General features: G+C 42.7%; 1 protein-coding gene across 1 annotated transcript in view; it reads left to right on the top strand.

Moving 5' to 3' along the window:
• LOC137647079 (prostaglandin E2 receptor EP4 subtype-like) overlaps positions 1 to 17,371 on the top strand; it is a 552,101-nt gene that overhangs the window by 517,776 nt on the left and 16,954 nt on the right. The window contains exon 9 of the mRNA XM_068380247.1: positions 2,515 to 2,567. Within this exon, the coding sequence (XP_068236348.1) occupies positions 2,515 to 2,567 (53 nt within the window). The remainder of the gene's footprint in view (positions 1 to 2,514; positions 2,568 to 17,371) is intronic.

Raw genomic sequence — 17,371 nt, 5'->3', positions numbered from 1 at the left:
ATCATCTTCTTGTATCTTAGCCATAATGGTAAGAAGACAATCGAAGACAGAATCATCCATGTCTGGATTCCGGTAGATTGAACACAAATAAAAGTTGTTATGCCTGCCACAAACTTTTATAACCTGAATCTCATGACATCCACATTGATAGCAGGACTTATGAGAAGCAGGGTACTCGGTCCTAATATACACCGCCATTCCCCTGGCCCTAGGAATGGAATCACGTTTCAGCATTATTGGCTTCTTAAAACCAGTTATAAGGAGCTCATATTAGAAACCAAAGTTTCTGAGCACAAAAGAATATCAGTATGGCAGGGTACTTACCACCCTTCCTAAGGGTTAAGTCACCCCATGTAAATAGCGTGGTTTGTATTTCAGTTACGGAACAAATGACTAATTCGTAGATACTGTACTGTAATTTGTATTTTTCCTAACTATACAAACCCTAGCTATTTACAGTTATGTGCCCGCCAGCCCTGTCCCCCAAGATAAGTCCTACCTCTAAGTAAAGTGAGCCTTTCACCGGTGTGTGTGAGGGGGGGGGGGGTAAGCTAGCTACCCCTCCTTACCCCCCGCCAACTAACGGTGGGGTAGGAAACCCTCGTTAAAACTTTTATGGCTCGTCGTTCAGCTACGCCGAAGTAATTACCCCATGTAAATAGCTAAGGTTTGTATAGTTAGGAAAAATACAAATTATCTACGAATTTGTCATATTACTGTTAAATTTGTCATTTTACCTAACAATGTAATCCTGAGTCCTTGAAGGTACAATTTTTAGGTGAAGGTCAAAGTGTCTTACTGGTGTAGTAGTGGGCTGCGGGGATTCTCTGCCACTTGCCAGTGTAACTATAGACACCTCATTATAATGTTTAACAGCAGAGTTTTCAGCTTTGCTGAAATATTACTCTTATTAAAGTACTCAGGTTTGTATAGTTGGGAAAAATATAGATTACTTTAAGAAAATTGTGATGTTAATAAAAAAAAATCATAGAAAGAGGTCTTATGTTTAAAAGATCATAGAGGGGTACTGTATCAAGAAAAGAGGGCTGTAAACTACAGAAAGAAATGAAAGAGTATTCTTGTAAGAAAAGGAAGTGAAGGACCAAATTCTGTCTGAACAGTGGCTATGTGGATGGTGTTTGTCACTGGACGATCTCAGGATTGTAATGTTCTCGAGATTATTATTATAGATGTGGTAATATTACTGCACTGCATTAGTTTAACCAGATTATAGGCCCATTTCTTGGTACATAAAGGAGAGCACTGGATTAGTTCTATAATTAGTGATGAAAATTGTAACAAGTCATTATTAAAGAAGTTCGACATATAAGTTAGAGGTGTTCAAGTAAAAACAGGAAAACTAATTGGTAGTTATACCCCTGCAGGTCATATGTGAGGAGATATGATAGGAAGATTATGTTGTGGTATCATGGGCAGATCTTTAGAGTTAGCTCAAATCTATTAACTTGGTAACACATTAGATTGTGAGGAGAATATTGAGAGAGGGACAAGAAAAGGGGAGCAAGATCTTGATAAAAGCAACGGAAGAATGTCTGACTACTTATAAAAGCATTCCATAGTAATCAAGACTACAGTAAAAATTTGAAAAGTGAGTCGATGAAAAGAAAAAGGAAAAGATTCAATATTTTGACTGGTAAATGCTGAGAGCCATAACTATCGGTAGCTAGAGTAAGCTGGAAAGCATGTAAATGGTACTGAATGAAAGAGAGAGAGGAGCAAAAGAATATAGGTAAAAAAGGAAAAGCAAGGACAGTGAACGATTGAAAGCCCCTTAACATATTTGAGATCGTATATGTTACACGGGATTCGGTGAAGGATTCAGACAGAGTCCAGGAGAGAGTGGTGACTAATTGTATGACACTGAACCTTATGAAGGGAAAAACTGTTGTAAAGATGTATAATGAGGTGAAATCAAGTGAAGTAAAAAATTTCAGATAGCAGCATTGAAATGAACTTGAAGTAAATTCTAAAGACTAAGAGTGACTATGTTACTAAAGTCTTCACTTTCAAGCTTTAGGACCCAAATGCATGCATTTCCATCTACTTTACTAGGAACTCGATGAAATCGAAACTTGATGATTTGGGTACCTTTTGCATCCTAATTAGTAAGAAGAATTTTCTGTAATTTATACTGTACAGTACAATCAATGTAGATTTTGATTTTCCTTATTGTATTTGATTAGTTGTATGATGTCTTGCCTGTAAACCTAATGCTATTTCAGTATTTTGCTTACGAAAGTTATACTTATAGTGGCAGTTGTGTAATGTAAATCTGTAGGATATACTAAATTTAGTATTTTGATGCCAAACTTTTCTAACATGATAGGTAATTGTTTTTGCAGAGTACTGTACATGTGTGGCTCTTGCTGAATTTTACGGTGTTGTTTTGTATATATTTAGTTTCTGAAAACTTTAAGCTCTTGTTGTAATGCATCTTATCCACCTTCATCTCTGTCTTTTTGTTTTCATTGAGATATATTTTACTTACTGCAGGCTACTCCAGGAACAGTCAGCTTGAGGAGCGAGATAACAGCATAGTCATGAAGGTATAGAGATCATTTTACATCCTAAATTTTGCAGCAGATTGGGACATAGCTCACTTGTTTCCTATCCTAATTGCTGTTTGTCTGTGTGCCTCTTTGTCACTGAATGATGACAAAATATTTTGACTGGAAGTGGCTAAATCGTGTATGATATGAAATGTGCAGATCTGATGCTCTTGCTGCAAGTTTTGGTGGAGGTCCTTCTAACCGTTATATAGTGGTTACAAAGCATGGATATTGTAGTTGCATCTTGCTCTTCCTTTCTTGGTTGGAGACAAAATTTTCTTCCCAGTTCTGTGTATTTTCTTGGCTCCCTATTTATGCAACTATGGTGGAGTTTACCGTGTGTCAGTTTATATCCACATTCATGTGATATTCACCCTTGCAGAATTTCTCTGTATTAAATGGTCATTATCTTGCCTTATTACATGGTTTTTCAAAGCCTTACTTTGTAGAACTGCACACCTATCAACATTTGTGCTTGTTTCCCCCAATTTCAGTTATGTTGGGTAGTATTAGTGGCAAAAGTGGGGGTCATTAGGTAACTAAGTACATTACAGTATTTGTAACATGTTCATCTTTTCCCGACTGCATATAACATTGAAAGTTAGATAAAAAGTTTGTCTAGCAATTGAAGCTCTTTAGTTGTACTGTTTTAAAACCCAAATCCATATTGTTCCATCACAAAATACAAGCCCTTTCACTGTTTATTAGGGAATATACTTTTGGCAAAGCTGGAGACTAGCCATAATACTTTTAGCAAGGTATAACTACCCTGCCGCTAGTTGTAGGGGTTAGTACCGGCTACCTCGCTCACACACACACACACACACACACACACACACACACACACACACACACACACACACACACACACACACACACACACACCTGTTTTGTCTCATCACCTTTGCTTTTGACTCAGTGGAGAGTGGACGTTCGTCTCTTTTCATGGCCTAACCTTTTTTTCATTGACCTTCGAGTAATTTGTTCTTTAGATTGTGTTTACTTTTCGCAGGTGCGAGTGTAGCTGTTTAGGATACGCCGTAGAGCCGGGTTTCCTTGAGGGCGGAGAAACTTTTTCACAATCTCTGCTTTGACGCCTTTCTCTCAACCTGCGAGTTTGACAGTAGGTAGGCCGCTTGCGACCAACCCAGAGCTTGACTTCCATCTTTCTCCTCTGTGCTGATGATAATGCACTTCCTTGTTTTGTGATGGCATCCGACTGAGGGATTGCAAAGTCTGAAGCATGTTCCTGCGCCTCTCTCAGGCAACATCTTTCCCACTCACGTGGTAGGTTTTCACCTGAGTGGTTTTCTACAACACTGACAACGACACACTCCAGTGTTTGGCAATTGCAGCTGGCGTAAGAAGTGCAAAGTCTGAAACATGTTCCTGCATCTCTTTGGGAAAACCTTTCCCGTTTGCTGGTTAGGTTTTCTCCTGAGTGGTATTCCTCAGCGCTGATAACGACGCATTCTCTTGTTTTGCGATGGTAGCCGGTGGAGGAAGTGAAAAGTCTGAAGCATGTTCCTGCACCTCTTGGGACATCTTTCCCATTTGCGGGCTGGGTTTTCTTCCGGGTATCTTCAGCAGCTGAGTACCAGGCTGAGAGGACAGTTCTGTAGTTGGTGTCCTGGAAGGGGTATTCCTTCTCTCAATGCCACTGTTTCAGCAATAGCGTATTTCCTTGTGCACTTTTGGGAGGAAAAACTCCTCCCAGTCTCGGCAGTGAAAGGTTATCGCTTAGCCTTAAGCCTCGCCTTAAGATTGAATGGAGTTAATATTTCCTCATCGTTGGAGTTGTCTCTCCACATACGGAGCTGCGAGCTTACCTGTCCATAGTCGGAAGTTAGACCTCCATGGAACATGGTTCATGTCTTTTGGTCTCTAAAAGGATCCCTTTAAGAACCAATACGCCAGGCATCAGATCTTCACCTGACTCTGAAGACCGTTTTCCTTCTCGCTTTGGCCTCGCCCAAGAGAGTACGTGAACTCCATGGTCTTTCCTACGAATCTCTCATTCAGGGGCATTGGGAGAGGTAATGCTCAGATTTGTCCCCGAGTTTACTGCCAAGACTCAAATCCGGGAGTACCTTGTTAACGAGAGAATGCCTTGATGAAGTCATTGGGCTTCAGCATGGATATCATTCCCGTGCTGAAACCTAGTAACGGGCAAGAGGGCTCTAGAACTGGTGAATTTTTTTTTCCTCAGTTTGACTCTAAATTTCTCTCACCCTATTTCTATTACTTATAATTGGTTCATTTTCCTTCATATTTATCAACTGTCTCCATCCTTGCTTTCAAATCTCTTACCCATTTCACTGTCCAGATTTTTTAGGGGGTATTGTATCTGGGATTGGAATTTTTTTCAAAATCAATTGTGGGAGCTATGGTGATCTTGCCAACTACCAGATAATGTTTGGACACTTAGGAGTGTCAGTATTCCCATACTGACACGCGGAACGATTCTCGAACAAAAAACTTGGCCTTTTGATTCCAGGGGTTGACCGATTTCATAGAGATACGACTCTCGGCATTCTGTCCGGTTTGCCTGCCACTATGATTAAAGTGGATATGATTGTATTCTTGAAATGCTCTCAGTCCCATCAAGCAGGTTTGGCATACACTTGAGCCACTCTAATCATAGTGATACCATCCCTTTGTGGTAGGGTAGGGAGTGGACATTAGGAAAGCAGCTTTTGCAGGTGTCATTGGTTGAGAAATTAATTCCAAGAAAGGTTAATAGAGTCTTCTTTGAGATTTGAGTTAGTCTAACTATTTTCTTTCCCTTATACTTATTTTTTTTAAATATTTAACTTAGCCGGTGAATATATAATAGCTGACGTCTCCGGCGGCTCGACAGAAAAACACAAAAACTCGCGAGCGATCGCTATGAAGGTTGCGGGTGTGCCCACCAGCGCCAACTATCGGCCAGATACCGCATATACATGTAAACAGCTCCAGTTCTTCTCTGTCGGTCTGATCGACAAGGTGTTCCATTACTCGCTGTTAACCTGGAGTTTTTCAACAGTCTTGGTGAAGTACTTCTTTTTGGTTTGAGCTTTCGCAGTGCAGGTGTTTTATCTTCAACTTAAACTCTTGAACTCTTTTTTGGATAGATTTAATTGTTGATGACTTTGGATTGTTTTTTGGACTTTCTTTGACTTTTCAAAATGGCTGACCCTTCTCCAATTCCTAGATTTCGTAAATGTAATGCTAGGGATTGCAATAAGCGTCTTCCAAAGGCCTCTCTCGACCCACATACTGTGTGTTCTAATTGTCGGGGTAAAACCTGTCAATTAGGAGATCGGTGTGATGAGTGCGTGGGCCTTTCGGAATTCGATTGGCTTGAGTTTGACAAGTATTCTCGTAAGCTAGAGAGAGATAGGGTGAGGAGAAGTTCCTCTAGATCGTTAGAATTTTCCTCCTCCCATGCCCCTGAACCTAATCCTTCCCCAGTAGTAGTTGTGCCTGAACCCTCTACTAGCACTCAGGAACCATCAATGCGGGATATGTTACGTGCCATTCATGCTTTGGGCGAGAGAGTTGAGTCGTTAGCTACGGACCGTAATCAACTCATGGTGGACGTAAAAGAGTTAAAGTGTCAGAGTGCCACATTAGAAAATCGTGGGAAAGTGATTAGTGCGCAAAGTGTTATCAGTGTTGCGACCGAGGGTTCGTCTGTTCGTGCCTGTCGTTCGTCTAGTCCGAGACCTCTTGCAAGCTCCCAAGCCCCAGGGAGAAGTAATGTCGTAGGACTTATGGGTTCGAGAGGCTTTAACCAACGAACAGACGTTCCCTCTATGGTTTCAGGCGTGTCTCATCAAGACCGCCCCTACCATAAGACGAGCGAGACGGTTTTCTCCTCGTCATCCGAAGGCTTATCGCGTAAGAAACCGTGGAGCAAGGTTTCGAGACCCTTAAAGCGAAAGTCAGTCCCTTCAGGACAGGTCCAGCGTCCTGGTTGTAGCCATTGGGACAGCTCTGACCCTGTGCAGTCATCGGAAGACTGCTCGCCGCCTAAACAGAAGCGTAACACAGGCTCCGAGAGTCTTAGTGTAGGCAATGTTTTGCAGTCACAGACGTTACCCTCGTCTCTTACAGCACCCATTCCCGTTGATCCTAAATGGGTTGTACTGCAAGACATGCAGAATAAGCTTGCCTCTCTTATGGAGGACTATTCTGCTGAAAAGGTTCACGATGATCCTCGCCGCTTAGCTGATCGAGATCCTGGCCGTCAGCCGCCCAAACGAGCCTTTGCTCGTCCTGTTGACGTTGACGTTACAAAGTCACGTCAGTCACGTTTTGTAGAGTCTCACTCGATGCAGTCCCGTGTTGACTTTCAGCCGCTTGTGGACGTTCAGCCGCTGCCGCATGCTCTTGTTGACGGTCAGGACGTTCGCCTACCAGCGAAGTTGACTTGTTTTGACGTTGAGCGTCAAGCACCGCAGTCAAGAGTTGTTTTGACTGCTCAGTCTAGGCAGTCAAGGCAGTCTCGAGTTGACGTCGAGCGTCCTCCCGCTCCTGTTGTTGTTGCTAGTCAGTCTGTTAAGCAGTTACATGACGTAGCGTCCTGGACTGCTACTGATGCTCCGGTGCGTGTGGACTCTGCTTGTCAATCATTGCCACCAAGGCAGGTCTCTCCCTTGCTTGAGACTCAGCAGTTATCGGACGAAGCTCCTTCAGATGAGGACGTTGCTGATCCTCATCCTGATGATAATCCTTCAGATGTAGATGAACCTAAGGCTGTTCCTCCTTCGATGGATTTCAAGAAGATCATGATGATTTTCAAGGATCTTTTTCCAGATCACTTTGTTGCTGTTGCTCCTCGTTCGCCTCCGTCTGAGTTTGCTCTAGGCTTAGCTGCTACCAAGCCAGCCTTTACTAAGCTAGTGCTTTCTCGCTCTTCTAAGAGGGCTTTACGTCTTCTAGGCGACTGGTTGGATACCAGGAGGAGTTTGGGGAAGACGGCCTTTGCCTTCCCTCCTTCTAAGCTTGCTTCTAGATCGAGCGTCTGGTATAACACGGGAGAAGTTCTCGGCTTGGGAGTCCCTGCCTCTGCCCAGGGTGACTTCTCAAGCCTCGTAGACTCTCCCCGTCGCCTGGCCATGAGACGCTCGAAGATTTGTTGGTCCTCCTCGGACCTTGACCATCTGCTTAAAGGCGTATACAGAGCCTTTGAAGTGTTTAACTTTCTTGACTGGTCATTAGGAGCTTTAAGTAGGAAGATCTCGTCTGCTGACCAAGATGTTTCCTTACTTATCATGTCCTGTATGGATAAAGCCATCCGCGATGGCTCCAATGAGCTCGCCTCCACCTTTACGTCGGGAGTCTTAAAGAAGAGAGAAACCCTTTGCTCTTTCCTTTCGGCAGGAGTTACTCCCTGTCAGAGATCGGAACTGCTCTATGCTCCCTTATCAGCGGCCTTGTTTCCACAACAGCTGGTTAAGGATATAGCTGCTTTGCTTGTGCAGAAGGATACCCATGACCTGATGGCGTCCTCTGCTCGCAAAGGGGCTCCTTCTTCATCCTTTGCTGTGAGACCCAGGATCGAGACTCCTGCATCTAGATTTATCCCGCCCTTTCGTGGCAGAGCTCCCAGCAGGGGAAGCTCTCGTGCCGAGGGAAAGAGAGGTAAGAAGAGAGGAGCCAAGTCCTCCCGTGGCAGAGTCTGACTGCCCACAGCCTCAGACAGCGGTAGGTGCCAGATTGAAGAGCTTCTGGCAGGCCTGGGAGAAGAGGGGTGCAGACCAAGAGTCTGTTCTGTTGCTCAGAGATGGGTACAAAATACCGTTTGTACGCAAACCTCCTCTAGTAACAACTCCCATAGACCTCTCTCCCAGGTACCGAGAGGAGTCAAAGAGACAAGCCCTAAATCAAGAAGTGTGTCTGTTGCTAGAGAAGGGAGCGGTGGTGAAAGTCTCGGACTTTCAATCACCGGGGTTTTACAACCGTCTCTTCCTAGTCCCAAAGCATACAGGAGGTTGGAGGCCGGTGCTAGACGTCAGTGCGCTCAACGTTTTTGTTACAAAAACAAAATTCACGATGGAGACCACGAAGTCCGTCTTAGCAGCGGTCAGAGAGGGAGACTGGATGGTCTCTCTCGACCTACGAGATGCGTAATTCCACATTCCTATACACCCGGATTCCCAACCGTTTCTGAGGTTTGTTTACAGGAATGTGGTGTACCAGTTTCGAGCCCTGTGCTTTGGCCTCAGTCCTGCTCCTCTCGTGTTTACGAGGCTCATGAGGAATGTGGCAAAATTCCTCCATCTATCGGGAATCCGAGCCTCCCTGTACTTGGATGACTGGCTTCTCAGAGCATCGTCCAGTCATCGCTGTCTGCAGGATCTACATTGGACGTTGGATCTGGCCAAGGAGTTGGGACTTTTGGTCAACCTAGAAAAGTCCCAACTGATCCCATCCCAGACTATTCTATATTTGGGGATGGAGATTCGCAGTCCAGTTTTTCGGGCTTTTCCGTCTGCCACCCGAATAGAACAAGCCCTGCTCAAAGTCCAACTAATGCTGAAAAGAGAACGTTGTTCAGTCAGGAGTTGGATGAGTCTCGTAGGGACTCTCTCATCCCTGGAGCAGTTTGTCTCGCTAGGGAGACTACACCTTCGGCCTCTCCAGTTCCATCTAGCCTCTCACTGGAACAAGGACAAGACGTTAGAGACGGTATCAATCCCAGTCTCCGAACCAGTAAAGGCATGCCTGAAATGGTGGGACAGCAATATCAGTCTGAGAGAGGGACTATCCCTAGCAGTCAAGAACCCAAACCACATGTTGTTCTCAGACGCGTCGGATTTGGGTTGGGGTGCAACCCTGGACGGTCGGGAATGCTCGGGTCTGTGGACCTCAAGTCAGAAGAGCATGCACATCAACGGCAAGGAGCTATTAGCAGTCCACTTGGCCTTGATGAAATTCGAAAGCATTCTTCGAAACAAAGTGGTAGAGGTCAACTCAGACAACACCACAGCTTTGGCGTACATCTCCAAGCAAGGAGGCACACACTCCCTCACGCTGTACGAGATCGCAAGGGACCTTCTCATATGGTCAAGAAATCGAGGCATCTCCCTGTTGACGAGATTCATCCAGGGGGACTTGAACGTCTTGGCAGACTGTCTCAGTCGGAGGGGTCAGGTGATACCCACGAAATGGACCCTCCACAAGGACGTGTGCAAGAGTCTTTGGGCGACTTGGGGTCAACCCACCATAGACCTCTTTGCCACCTCGTTGACCAAAAGGTTACCGATCTATTGCTCACCAGTCCCAGATCCAGAGGCGATCCACATAGACGCGTTTCTACTGGATTGGTCTCATCTGGACTTATATGCATTCCCACCATTCAAGATAGTCAACAAGGTACTGCAGAAGTTCGCCTCTCACGAAGGGACAAGGTTGATGTTGGTTGCTCCCCTCTGGCCCGCGAGAGAGTGGTTCACCGAGGTACTTCAATGGCTGGTAGACTTTCCAAGAAGTCTTCCTCTAAGGGTAGATCTCTTACGTCAGCCCCACGTAAAGAATGTTCATCAAAGCCTCCCCGCGCTTCGTCTGACTGCCTTCAGACTATCGAGAGACTCTCAAGAGCTCGAGGCTTTTCGAAGGAGGCAGCCAGTGCGATTGCGAGAGCTAGGAGAGCTTCTACCATCAGAGTATACCAGTCGAAGTGGGAAGTCTTTCGAGACTGGTGCAAGTCAGCATCTGTGTCCTCTTCCGGTACCTCTGTAGCCCAAATCGCAGATTTTCTTTTACATCTGAGAAATGTTCGCTCCCTCTCAGCTCCCACGATTAAGGGCTACAGGAGCATGTTGGCTTCGGTCTTTCGTCATAGAGGCTTAGATCTTTCCAACAATAAAGATCTCCAAGATCTCCTTAAGTCTTTCGAGACCTCTAAGGAACGTCGTTTGGCAACTCCTGGATGGAACTTAGACGTGGTCCTAAGGTTCCTCATGTCAGACAGGTTTGAGCCATTACATTCAGCCTCCCTGAAGGATCTCACCCTCAAGACGCTTTTCCTAGTGTGCTTGGCTTCAGCTAAAAGGGTCAGTGAAATTCATGCCTTCAGTAAGAACATCGGCTTTTCTACAGAAAAAGCCACATGTTCACTTCAACTTGGTTTCCTGGCCAAAAATGAACTGCCTTCTCGTCCTTGGCCTAAGTCCTTTGATATACCTTGCCTGTCAGAGATCGTAGGCAACGAACTTGAAAGAGTGCTGTGTCCAGTTAGAGCTCTTAAGTTCTACTTAGCTCGTACTAAGTCCTTACGAGGTGGATCTGAGGCATTATGGTGCTCAGTTAAGAAACCATCATTGCCTATGTCAAAGAATGCTTTGTCATATTTTATCAGATTTTTAATACGAGAGGCTCATTCTCACTTGAATGAAAAAGACCGATGCTTGCTTAAGGTTAAGACGCACGAAGTAAGAGCTATAGCAACTTCCGTGGCCTTTAAGCAAAATAGATCTCTGCAAAGTATTATGGACGCGACCTTTTGGAGAAGCAAGTCGGTATTCGCGTCATTTTACTTAAAAGATGTCCAGACTCTTTACGAGGACTGCTACACACTGGGTCCATTCGTTGCAGCGAGTGCAGTAGTGGGTGAGGGTTCTACCACTACATTCCCTTAATTCCAATATCCTTTTAATCTGTCTCTTGAAATGTTTTTAATCTTGTTTTTGGGTTGTACGGAAGGCTAAGAAGCCTTTCGCATCCTGGTTGATTTGGCGGGTGGTCAAATGTCATTTCTTGAGAGCGCCCAGATTAGGGGTTTGATGAGGTCCTGTTGTATGGGTTGCAGCCCTTGATACTTCAGCTCCTGGGAGTCTTTCAGCATCCTAAGAGGATCGCTGGGCTTCGTGAGGAAGACAGACTAACAAGGCAGAGTAAATGTCTAAGTCAACTTCCTTACCAGGTACCTATATATATATTTGGGTTTTGTTATGATATAACTGTCAAAAACTCTAAGCATATACGCTGTAAACTTTATTAATTCTGGTCTCTACCCACCACCATGGGTGTGAATCAGCTATTATATATTCACCGGCTAAGTTAAATATTTAAAAATGATATTTTAATTATAAAATAAATTTTTGAATATACTTACCCGGTGAATATATAAATTAAAGGCCCCCCCTTCCTCCCCGATAGAGACCCAGCGGGATGAGAAGAACTGGAGCTGTTTACATGTACTGTATATGCGGTATCTGGCCGATAGTTGGCGCTGGTGGGCACACCCGCAACCTTCATAGCGATCGCTCGCGAGTTTTTGTGTTTTTCTGTCGAGCCGCCGGAGACGTCAGCTATTATATATTCACCGGGTAAGTATATTCAAAAATTTATTTTATAATTAAAATATCATTTTTTTTCAGTTTTCTTTAGTAGTTGTTATTACCTCTTCCCTCCCCCTCAAAAAATTAATGAGTAAACATAATGTTCCCCGTACCCTTGGATCAGGTGGCAAACCCTAGACAACGTTGACGACCCCTGCTTGTGTAAATAAAAAAAAATTCTGTCGATGACCTCTGCCATATAAAGAATTCTTCCAACAATACTTCTTTGTCCAGTGTTGTTATAGACTATTCATCTGCACTGACAGAAAATTCTTCGTGTAATAAAGACAACAGTAGTACTTTACTCTCTGGTTCTGGCACAATACCAGATCCAACAAAAAATTTTAAAATTCTCCATTTAGAAAAAATTCCAATTGGTTGTAGCTATGATACAATTCATGAAGCATTTTATAGATTTGGGACAATCAAAGAAATTTTCATGGAACTTAACAGTAGTAAAGGCTTTTGGGAAGCTTGGGTATTATTTTCAAGTTTCAACATTGCTTCAGAAGCAAACAAAAAACTAGGCAGCATAAAAATTGATAATTGTATGATTTCTGGGGCTCCATGTGATAAAGCACAAAGTAACCTTGATGCATATAAACTCGAAGAATGGATAGAATTGCACAGATTGCGGACTTCTTCGTTTACCTTCACTGAGAGATGCGCCTCTCTGTTGCAGCTGTGAAAGGCTACTACCCAACCTTGAGCACAGTGTTTCGATTAAAGGGAATAGACCTTTCCTTCTCATTGGATTTGTCTTGTGCTCATGAGGACCTTCGAGTAGTCTTGTCCAATATGGAACCTTGACCCCCTGTAGTAGTGGGATAAGAAAGTGTTCTCCAATCTTTTGTGTGTATCTCTCAGGGGCTTTTGAAAAGGTTGTATGACAGAGATCTGTCTCTCAAGACACTTTTTTGCTAGCTTTATTATCGGGAGAGAGTAAGGCTTTTATATATAATAACCAAAGCGGGAGTTGGAAGGAGTTCTTCATTAGTTTTGTGCCTGACTTTGTGGCCAAAATGTGTCAGCACACTACTCCCAGTGTGAGACCTTCATCATCCCCTTTATACATGAATGTTGGGTTGTAAACAACAGGAAATGCTTTTGTGTCAATGACGCTCCTTAGCACTGCCAAAACTAAGAATGAAGTATTGAAAAACACAACCACTTTCTGCCTTCATGAGATAATTAGTAGAGCATGTGCTCCAACTGTAAAGGTGTTCTGGGTACCAGCTCTCAAACAAGAGAATTCATAGGTGATGGTCACACCTTGGCCTTCAGAGAGACTTGCAGTCCACCAGGTGATTAAAGCAGAAGTTTGGAAGTTTTTAGGGAGTTTACCCACTACAGTGAACCCTCGCTACTTCGCGGTTCGACAATCGCGGATTCACCACTTCGCGGGGTTTTCCCATAACCCATATATATATACATATCGCGGATTTTCCGGAAAATTCGAAAATACCGCGAAATCTGAAGACAACCAAATACGATATTTTGTTACCTGTAATTCCATTAATACTGTAATTAGTAATATCTGCTCTTACTGATTGTTCATTGCATTACATATGATATATAATTCAGCACAGAAAGAAATAAAACACGAAAAGAGAGTGTGATCATACGATAATTCAGTACGTAGTAAAATTAAATCGAACATGAAACGCAAATCAGATGCAGTCATACCATATTAGAATGGTGTGTACTGTAATGGATGTGCTTCTTTTCCATGAATCTTTTGTATGTATACAGTGAACCCTCGTTTATCGCGGTAGATAGGTTCCAGACGCGGGCGCGATAGGTGAAAATCCGCGAAGTATTGACACCATATTTACCTATTTATTTAACATGTATATTCGGACTTTTAAAACCTTCCCTTGTACGTAGTACTGTTAACAAACTACCCTTTAATGTACAGAACACTTAATGCATGTACTACAGTACCCTAAACTAAAACAGGCACAAATATTAAAGGCGATTTTATATCATGCGTTTCCTAAACACCTAAAAAGCACGATAAAAAATGGCAACCAATGTTTTGTTTACGTTTATCTCTGATCATAATGAAGAAACAAACTCATTTAGTGTACTGTACACATATATGTATAGGTTAGTTTTTGCATCGATTATATTGATGTATACAGTATGTTGATTTTGTTAATACCAATGTTTTACTTAATTTTCCTTAGGACTTCCAAATGAAATGTTTTTCTTTATGACGCCACCTGAAACGACGGCGTCATAAAGTACTGTACGCTCAGTAAACAACCACGCTCAGAACAAAGAAGGCATTTAACGCGCATGATGAAAGTGATAAATAATGATATTTACAGTAAAAGCATTTACAAAATATGTTATTACAAATATTATTTACCGTATCTATATAAAATCATACAGTACATACTGTACGTAGCAAAGCAGGAAAACAATTTACGAGAGAGAGAGAGAGAGAGAGAGAGAGAGAGAGAGAGAGAGAGGAGAGAGAGAGAGAGAGAGAGAGAGAGAGAGAGAGAGAGAGAGAGAGAGAGAGAGAGAGAGAGAGAGAGAGGAGAGAGAGAGAGAGAGAGAGAGAGAGAGAGAGAGAGAGAGAGAGAGAGAGAGAGAGAGAGATTGTTTTACGTACGTAAATGTAAATTTTAAACAAAAAAAATATGATAGGCTTTTAAAACCTTCCCTTTAACTTAATGCATACAGTACTAAACTATAAAACAGACACAAATATTAAAATGTTTAAGTAAAAAATAAAGATTGTTACTGTACTCACCACGAAAGAAGTTCAAGAAAAACTTGAATGATGATGGCGATGAATTTGCTGCACAGTAGAAATGATGATGATGAAGCTGATGATGTCTTCTACTGTGCAGCCAATAATACTGTAGTATTTTACGTCTCTTCAGACGGAGGTGTCTTTTCCTGGGACACCTCTTCAACTTCTTCCTGAGACACTTCTTCAATTTCTTCTGAGGGCATTGTGATCGGAAGTTGCTGCCGCTGCTTCTTCTTTCGCAAGAGCATCCTGTAGGGAGCCATGTGTTCATCGATCTTGGTGCAGAATTGTACAGAACGAACCATATCCTCGTCCCACTCTTGCGACATTTCTTTCACCTCGTTCGCAAGCTTGCAGAGCTTGGCAAGCCGTTCTAATTTTAAGACCGTTTCTTCGACATTTTCTTGGAACTCTTCCTGTGTTTCACTGTCTTCACTGCCCGATTTCGTCAGGTCTTCGAGGTCTGCGGCCGCGTAACTTCTACTGTCTTTTAACATAGTATCGAGAAGCGTCACCTTCTCAGCAATCGTCATCATCTTTCGGTGCTGTTTAGGCTCACTACCAGCCTTAGTAGAAGCAGAAGGCTTGGGAGGCATTGTACAGTAGGGTTTAACAGAAAGTTCAACTTAAAACAGTCGCACACAGCACAGATTAAACTTCACAAAGTTAAGAACGTCTACTCAGCAATACGCGGAAAGAGAAAGTGAACGATGCAGACCCGCGAGAACTGTGATGCTGGAAGTTGAAGATGCGGGCAAAACACCAATCACAGGCTAGATAACAAAACTTGAGTTTTGATTCGTCATCTATCAGCGCTTGAACCAATCACAACCCGTCTTACAGTACATGGTGCGTTGGTTACTCATAGAAGATGCCCCGCGCATACTGAACGTACGTAGATTAAGTACAATACCGTAATAATAATAAATAATGATAATAATACTGTACAGTAATAATAATAATAATAATAATAATGATTAATAATAATAACAATAATAATTTTATTAACAACAACAACAATAATAATAATAATAACAATAATAATAAAAATTTACGTACGTACGCTATTTTACGCCTCTCTCTCTCTCTCTCTCTCTCTCTCTCTCTCTCTCTCTCTCTCTCTTTCTCTCTCTCTCTCTCTCGTACGCTTACAGTACTTATTCGAAATGTGATTTTTGCAACAAAGAATATTATTGGATGCAGTACTGTACTACGTACGTATACATACAAAAGATTCATGGAAAAGAAGCACATCCATTACAGTACACACCATTCTAATATGGTATGACTGCATCTGATTTGCGTTTCATGTTCGATTTAATTTTACTACGTACTGAATTATCGTATGATCACATTCTCTTTTCGTGTTTTATTTCTTTCTGTGCTGAATTATATATCATATGTAATGCAATGAACAATCAGTAAGAGCAGATATTACTAATTACAGTATTAATGGAATTACAGGTAACAAAATATCGTATTTGGTTATCTTCAGATTTCGCGGTATTTTCGAATTTTCCGGAAAATCCGCGATATGTATATATATATGGGTTATGGGAAAACCCCGCGAAGTGGTGAATCCGCGATTGTCGAACCGCGAAGTAGCGAGGGTTCACTGTACGTACGTAGTACAGTACTGCATCCAATAATATTCTTTGTTGCAAAAATCACATTTCGAATACTGTAAGCGTACGAGAGAGAGAGAGAGAGAGAGAGAGAGAGAGAGAGAGAGAGAGAGAGAGAGAGAGGCGTAAAATAGCGTACGTAAATTTTTATTATTATTGTTATTATTATTATTATTGTTGTTGTTGTTAATAAAATTATTATTGTTATTATTAATCATTATTATTATTATTACTGTACAGTATTATTATCATTATTTATTATTATTACGGTATTGTACTTAATCTACGTACGTTCAGTATGCGCGGGGGCATCTTCTATGAGTAACCAACGCACCATAGTACTGTAAGACGGGTTGTGATTGGTTCAAGCGCTGATAGATGACGAATCAAAACTCAAGTTTTGTTATCTAGCCTGTGATTGGTGTTTTGCCCGCATCTTCTACCCGCAGCATCAAAGTTCTCGCGGGGCTGGATCGTTCACTTTCTCTTTCCGCGTATTGCTGAGTAGACGTTCTTAAGTTTGTGAAGTTTAATCTGTGCTGTGTGCGACTGTTTTAAGTTGAACTTTTTGTTGAACTTTCTGTTACAATGCCTCCCAAGCGTTCTGCTTCTAGTAAGGCTGGTAGTGAGCCTAAACGCCACCGAAGGATGATGACGATAGCTGAGAAGGTTACGCTTCTCGACATGTTAAAAGATGGTAGAAGTTACGCGGCCGCCGGCCGCCATTTTGGCATCAACGAATCCACCGTTCGCTACATCAAGAAGGACGAGGCGAACATTAGAAAGACTGCTGCAATCACCTTTAGCAGATCAGCGAAGCGAGTCGTTACAACGCGTAATAAAACGATCGTACGCATGGAAGGTGCTTTAGCTGTGTGGATTGCCGACTGCCGGAAGAAGAACATAGCGTTGGATACGAACACCATCCAAACAAAGGCTTTGAGCTTATATGAGAATTTTGCTGCAAAGGAACCTAAAGACGACGACGGCAACCATGCTGAAGATGATGATGATGCAGATGATCCTCAACCAGGGACATCCACTGATTCCCAGCCTCAGAAACGTTTTTCCGCAAGC

This window comes from Palaemon carinicauda, chromosome 9 (genome assembly GCF_036898095.1).
Source record: "Palaemon carinicauda isolate YSFRI2023 chromosome 9, ASM3689809v2, whole genome shotgun sequence".
Taxonomy (NCBI): domain Eukaryota; kingdom Metazoa; phylum Arthropoda; class Malacostraca; order Decapoda; family Palaemonidae; genus Palaemon; species Palaemon carinicauda.
Note: the sequence above shows the minus strand (reverse complement) of the source record. Positions and strands in the feature narration are given on the sequence as shown.